Genomic DNA, 7,052 nt, shown 5'->3' with positions numbered 1-7,052 from the left:
TATTGGTACCATCCATCATGAATAGACAAAATTATTTCTAAAAATTTATTGTTAAAGCTAGTGAATCACTCATATTGTACATCATGTACCATGATGAAGATATGACAAAGCTAGTTTAGGTTAAGAGCTTGTACGTATGCCTCCATCTTAGAATGTAGGAAAGCATAAACTGACCTAAGTTTTTTTTTTTTTGAATATGAATAAACTGGCCTAAGTTGTAACAAAGGAATGTGCTCCTAAACAAAATAAGGCTATAGTGAGATTCCATAAACCGATGCAAGACAGCTAGTACAAATCTAGTTGTAATGGTAATAGAGTAAGGAAGCTGATAGGGATTGGAAGGCCAGAAAAAAAACAATGTAGACAAGTAAGTAGATGGATTAGTCAACATGGGCCCCACCATGGATGCTCCTTTATCAATGGGCCATTAATGTAAGGGCTCACTAAATGATTGAGTAAAATGCTCAAATAAACTTATCTCCAATCATTCAAGGCTGAGAAAGATAACTTTTTTTTCATCAATTTATACACCTTTTTCTTTATTATGGACTCAAATCATTATTACATCAGGTGAAGCAACTCTTGGATCATTTAAAGCTAACGTGCGAGACCTGCAACCATCTCCAAGCTACCAAAAAAAAAAAAAATTAAGTCCAAAGACGGAGAGTGAGCGAGGGGGGCCTGAAGCTTAGACTTTTGGTGGAAATATTGGACGATGAGGAGTCCACTGTGGGGTGGGACTCAGCTCCCTTACAGTGAGAGCTGAATGAGATGGGGAAGGCACCTTGGAGATTGGCTTTGGGTCACATTAGGGTTTGGACTTTGGTGGGACCATGTGTTGAACTGATAGCAAGTAGGCTCATCCAATACTCCAAGGGCTAAGTGGAGGTTAGGTGGTTCATTGGAAAGAGACCTTCTCATCACATAATTGGTATGAACTAATATTGACTATTCTCTGTAGTTTTACCGAGTCAGTTGGCACCCTCGATACTGATAGCCGAAAAGATCGATAGGCTTTTGGGAAGAAAAAATTGTCGGTTGGATGAATAATTTGATCAGGAATGTTGTAGTGGCTTCGAGATCTCACTTAAAAAATCAAAGAACACCAATATGGAGCTTTTTTGTTATTCTTGACTAGCATCAGCTAGCAACCATAATGGTTGTCACTTTTCAGTCCATATCAGTATGTTTTTTCCCCTTATGTTCTTTTCAGTGTGAGATTCTAGATTTGTTGGATCTAATATGTTTTTGTTGCACATAACTGGATCGATTGTGAACCAAAGGATGACGATTTGTCCCTTCTAGCATCCATCTTCTAGTAAAATTTTAAGCCTATTTCAAAGTGCAGCAAAAACATTGCAGCTGAAGAAACTCTTAAGTTTATAGAAGCTCCGAGCACTCGAGCAGTTTTGATATGGCTGCTGTTATTCAATAATAGAGTGGTTAGATTATATGTTTCACTTAAATCTGAATGTTGGTGGACTAGGAATATTGCAGAGTCCACTGCATCGAGGGATGCTATTTCACATTGCAAAAGACCTTGCCCTAGTTTGTCTCATCATAAAGGATGACCTCAGTGTTTATCCCACCCAGGTTCCCAGAATGGGCAATCCTCAGCGAAATAATAATGTGTATAATGTTCTCAACATCTAATGGGATCAAAGACACCAACTGCTTAGTGATAATTTAATTCTCATTAAAAATAAGTGCTGCATCCATCACTCCATCGACAGATAGCTAGCTGTATCCTGTCTTCCTCTCCAAGTTCAGCATTGCCTGTTTTGAGCAGCAGACAGGTTTACCTCATCATTCTTTGCTCAGGTCGCAGGGAGAATAGCATGCTCTGACACCAACCAAGGCAGAATAGAAGAAGAAGAAGAAAGAGAGAAAAAAAGAGAAGAAAAAAAAAAGGAGGAGAAGAAGAAAAAAGAAGAGGGTAACTCAATATTCTCATATCTCAATAATGCAAACTTGTGTTCTCAATTACATAGCCATAGTTTATATAGACCCCAAACCCCAATAGAAATCCACATAGAAATAAAATAAAAATAAAAATAATACTCTCCAATTTTCAAATAAAATAGAATTTACTGATTTTGATATTTGCAACCAACAAAAGTGCATCTCAATTTCTTATTGGAAGGTCCTCCATCAAGTGCACAGACATTATCACTTCAGACAGTTGCGCCGATTCAAACATATGGTTCGGAGAAGATATTTAGTTGAAGTATCCATTGCAGTAATCACTTGACTTGAAACAGACATTCCCACATTGTCAGGAAAACTTTGATACGTTGGGTTTTCTGAAAGCCTTAAATCTATTTTCCAATTGACAGCAAAGTTGAAAGTTTACAGCAAACTATAATAACTGCAAAACATTCTTTGCTTTTGTCTATATCCTGTAGCCAAATGCACATCTGCCTTATGATACAGTTACTGAAACTCTTTAATTTGATTATCTTGAGGGAAAGAAAGAAAGAATGGATAGAAGCTGATACTCTCCGCCTCAAAGAATGCTTGTAAAGACCCCTCATTGGTAGCTTTACGGAAGCATGAATAATCATCGCACCAGCCATATGAAGGCTGAGGACCATGGAACATCTACATCTTGTAACTTTACTGAAACGGGCTATCTTGCTGATACATATGCCCTATCTGATTCCATCTGCAAGGAAATGAAAGAGTGTTTTAGCAAAAGCAACTGCAAGATGCTAACATACAAGAGAAATAATCTGTTACAATATAAAGCAAGAAACAAGGAACAAGCTCAACCTTGCATTGATTCGGCTACTGTGCAAGTCCTTCTATTATGCCCGATCTGGTTACACCGAGTACAGTGCAATGGCCGCACTTCCTTGGGTTGATGGGGTCTATAAGCCCGTTTCTTTCTTGGGGGATCATGTATCTGACCCCATGTTTGAACTTCTGAATGGTTCTCCATGATAGCCTCATAACTGCTCTCTATGGGAGCCATATTCCTTGCTGGCTCAGCACGTAGCTCTTCCAATGCCTTCTCCCTGCCAAGGAAAGCCCTCTTGTATGTAATAAGCACCCCATACTCCCGGTGTATGTCATTCAAAATTTCCCGTGGCTTATAGTTTCGATTTTGCCGAAGCTTGTCTCTTATGCAGTTGGCAATCCACTTTGCAGTGGCCTGTCGGTGGCCAGCATCTTCTGATCTTACACAAGTGTGCTCTGGTGTTAAGGTCCTTATTCTAAATGTGCTGACTTGTGGGAGTTTTGATGCATGCACACGCCACATGCATCCTTCTGCAGCACACCTGTGAAATATATCCAGAAATTAAATTCTTAGCGACATAATGACATGACAAACATTGATTCAAGCAGCCACAACATAGAAGCTACTTCAGTGAAAAACAAGAAACGTGACAACAAGATAGAAACGTCCGAGTTGTGATGGACATATTGAGAGAATTGGGTTTCTAGGTTTGCCGGTAGTAATTTAATAAGATGAGCAGAGGGGAGTATAGATGGGATGGGTTGCAAGAATTAGAATATAGACTATAGAGGAAACAAGCCTGGAAGGTTTCATATGGGTTATCTGAAGGAAATAACTAGAGAATTTGTAACTTAGCCAAGTATGACAAGGTTTTGGTGTTGGATTTGGAGGAAGAAGGGGCCTCTTGTGTAAAATGGCAGGAGAAAATGATAGAACATAAAAAATGGCAGGTTAAAAAGGGCGCTCTCATTTGCATTTTGTGCGACGTGTGAAGTTGGAAAGACTGTTCTTTTCTGGACTTCGACCCATCAAGGTCTTTATAAGTTGATTCAGAAAATCATTAAATTGGAAGCAACGTAGAAAAATAACCCATAAACTAAGGGCATTGAAGGAAGACATATAGAGTTGTAGTTCGTTAAAATAGGAAAAATTCCTTGCAGCCAAGGATTTTAAATTATTTGGTTTTAAAGAGACATAAGCACAACAACAACAAGACTGTTCATTAGAAATTTTGGTAGAGGTTTGTTGTATAGGGTGTTTCTACTTTCTAGAAAGATAGCTGATCAGATAAGAAACTCGATCCAAGCTTAAGATACTAGCTTTGGAAATCAGTTTGGATGGGCAGAGCATTAGACATGGGTTTGAAAAATATAATGCGCAACGAAAAAGACTTTCATAAAAATAAAATATGGAGAAAGCTCAAGATACAAATAGGTTCACCCTAATTTTTTCTTCAGAAACCAGACTATATTCTTAAAGATGATGTAAATCATGTAACCAGATAGCGGTATCAAACATATCAGATCTTTGATTTTTTTCAATGGCATTCATAGTTCTAAAAGGTGTCAAAGGCAGTTCGGGACTCTTATTCTTTTACAAATTTATGATTTCTTTTATAAAAAGACAATCTATCACCATTCATTCCTTCAATGTGAATCCAATAGACTAGGCTTCATGTGTGAAGTCAAAAATGAGATAACCTTGAATGATATGAGCTGCAGCTATCTGCAACTCTTCTTTGCTAGGAAGGATCTAAGTAAGCATTGAAAAAATGTATCCTGAAACTAACTGATCTCCTGAAAGCTTGTTTCAATGAAGATGGAATCTAAAGAAAAAAAGCCATCTTGTATTTTATCCACTTACATTGTTGGCATTCATAGCATAATGTTTCTTTCTGAACTATTCTAATTAGGTGACAATCTTGAGAGTAAATTTGAGGTAGGATTATAAACTGGCATTTTCATAGGCAAATAAAAATATGCAGCTTGTGCTAGAACTCTGGGCTAAAAGGCTGGGAGGTTGACTATCCAATCTTCATCAAATGATTTGAAATGAAACTATAATTTATGTTTTAGTTCATACATTTAATAATATAATGATAGCTTATACATATAGATATGATGCTGGCTGCAACCTGGCTGTGACACGGCGCTGATCTGATCGGATCATGTGAAGCTCAAAATTAGCAGCAATGGCAGCACTTGTCAGTGCATTTCGAAATGTCTGCACATCCTCATATTCCTGACCGACAACTAATGACTGTGATTCTCTTCGAAATCTCTCTCCAGACATGCTTGGACCAACTAATGAGTGTCTGCCATAATCTCTTCTGGCAGATGTTGCCGAAGTGCTTCGATCACTTTGGCTCTCAAGCGGCTCTTCAGCTGCTGCAGTTGTCAGCTCTCTGTAGTTTCTTTTTTAGGAATAATCTTTAGTAATTCAACAAAATCCAGAATAAAGAACAGCAGGTAAAATAAATATTTTTCTAAAGTTACATAAATAAGTGACTCGAAAAATGATCCGATAATTATTAAAAATTTGGGCTGTGGTTCAGCTGAAAATTTTTTAACAACTTCTGACAAGAGCAACTATAATTGAATTAAATAAGAAGAATGTGCAATCTTTCAGATTATAGTCAAATTATTTTGTTGAAAACTTTTTTTATTATGGGTAATTAATTCTATAAAGTTACCAATTGATTTTTTTATGGAAAATCCAGATTCGAACAATCTACATAAAATTCAATAAAATTCACAAAGAAAGAAGAATTTGTAACTTAAGCTTATATAGGATCCAACAAATATACTTCTCTTTTTTTTTCCCACTAAAATATAAATGAACGACTCCAGTAATTGAGGTGCAGTACCTGACGGCCTCCGTCGCAACAGCTTCGAGTGTGGGCACATCGTCTTGGACAGCAATGTCATCATCATCTGTGTTCTGTGTCTTATCAGTGAACAAAAAGATGGAAATTTTCCGATTAGAATCGAACTCCTCCATCATATTCCTCACATCATCATCAGTCTCCACCGACACGAGCCGCGACTCAAGCCCGCCATCTGGGAGCTGAAATTTGATATCCAGTGAGCTCGGATCGGCATCGCAGAGCTCCGACATCTTTGATAGGAGGGATCGGAAGCTCGCAGACCGATCGATTGACACCAGCCGAGTTTTTCCCCCTACATAGAAGGGCTTCCCCTGCTGGCTTATAAATTCGCCGCCAAAGCTACAGAGGAGCTTCGCCTTCTCTCCCGCCATACTAAAAGTTCGGAAACCCTAGCCCTAATTCTAGCTCTCCAATCCAAAATTCTCAACCCTATACCTGGAAACCGAACCCAGATTCCGGATCCACTTCCGATTTTGGTTACCTCGTAGCAATTGAAGGATCAAAGAAAACGAAGAGGATCGTAAATTGGGAGAAAAATCGAAGAAAACTGCACAAAAATTCAAAGTTGAACGAATCAGAAAGAAAACCATCGATAATTGGATTGAAATAAGGAAAAAGGGGATTGTGGAAGTACAATCTGGATCGTCGGAATTCGGCGGAGGATCGAGCTCCGGCAGCCGGAATCGGCCGTACAGAGGAGGTGGGAAGGGGGAGGGGCATTTGAGGAATAGAATCTGAGGAGGAGGAGGGGAAGGGAGTAAAGTTTGGAAACTTTGTGGGGGCATTTGAGAAATTTTGGTAATCGTCGGGGCAGAATGGGGATATAACGTAGACCGGGGGTATTCTGGGAGCGAAAGTTTGCGAACGTTTTCCCCTTCAAGTACGCTTTATCCACGCCTTCCTATTATCACCAAACCGGACAAAAGGCCAGCGTGGGCTCCGGAAGCATTTTTACTTCTAAAAATATTAATTTTAAAAAATAAATTTTTAGAAAGAGAATATTTAGAAAATTACTTTTAGCATGTTTGGTTGATTAAAAAAAAGTGACAAATTTCTAAAATGCTTATATTTGGTCGGCCATCCACTTTCCAATAAAAATTATGGATAATTCATATTATGCCCTTAATAAAAATTAGGTTTTTAATGTCTCTTTAATGCTTCTTTAATGTTGAAGAGCTTTTTGGAAAAAAAAAGTAAAAAATGGAATGATTTCCGCCTCATGAGAAAGTAGTTTTTCCATATCTTTCCTTTGAAAACTTCAACCAAACAAGAAGCATCTCATTACTTTTTCATTGGCCACACTTTTTCCTCTTCTTTTTCCGCAAACCAAACGAGCTCTAAGGAAAAAACAAACATATTGGAAGCTAGGGGTAAGTGTGTTTTATTGCTTGGAAAAAACAAAATCGTAAATTTACTTGCATAGTG

The 7,052-nt window shown here is 38.1% G+C and overlaps 1 protein-coding gene across 2 annotated transcripts; it reads right to left on the bottom strand.

The window, feature by feature from the left end:
* Positions 1 to 1,923: 1,923 nt before the first annotated feature.
* LOC103704473 lies at positions 1,924 to 6,511 on the bottom strand. 2 transcript variants are annotated; one of them, XM_008787767.4, is made up of 5 exons: positions 6,262 to 6,511; positions 5,607 to 6,174; positions 4,875 to 5,144; positions 2,773 to 3,281; positions 1,924 to 2,665 (listed from the first exon to the last, which is right to left on the bottom strand). In XM_008787767.4, exons 2-5 carry the CDS (start codon positions 5,996 to 5,998, stop codon positions 2,652 to 2,654), a joined length of 1,185 nt encoding a protein of 394 aa, XP_008785989.2. In that variant the 5' UTR covers positions 5,999 to 6,174; positions 6,262 to 6,511; the 3' UTR covers positions 1,924 to 2,651. The 2 variants fall into 2 exon arrangements, with proteins under 2 accessions (XP_008785989.2, XP_008785987.2); XM_008787765.4 differs by having other exon boundaries at positions 4,875 to 5,153; positions 6,262 to 6,510.
* Positions 6,512 to 7,052: the final 541 nt, after the last annotated feature.

Source organism: Phoenix dactylifera, unplaced genomic scaffold (assembly GCF_009389715.1).
Source record: "Phoenix dactylifera cultivar Barhee BC4 unplaced genomic scaffold, palm_55x_up_171113_PBpolish2nd_filt_p 000007F, whole genome shotgun sequence".
Lineage (NCBI taxonomy): Eukaryota > Viridiplantae > Streptophyta > Magnoliopsida > Arecales > Arecaceae > Phoenix > Phoenix dactylifera.
This window is presented reverse-complemented; position numbering and strand designations above follow the sequence as displayed.

Coding starts and splice junctions, on each gene's coding strand:
- LOC103704473 (XM_008787765.4), bottom strand. CDS start 5,998: ATGGCGGGAGAGAAGGCGAAGCTCCTCTGTAGCTTTGGCGGCGAATTT. Junction 5,154..5,606: donor GTTGCGACGGAGGCCGTCAG/GTACTGCACCTC, acceptor TTCCTAAAAAAG/AAACTACAGAGAGCTGACAA. Junction 3,282..4,874: donor CAGCGCCGTGTCACAGCCAG/GTTGCAGCCAGC, acceptor TATATTTCACAG/GTGTGCTGCAGAAGGATGCA.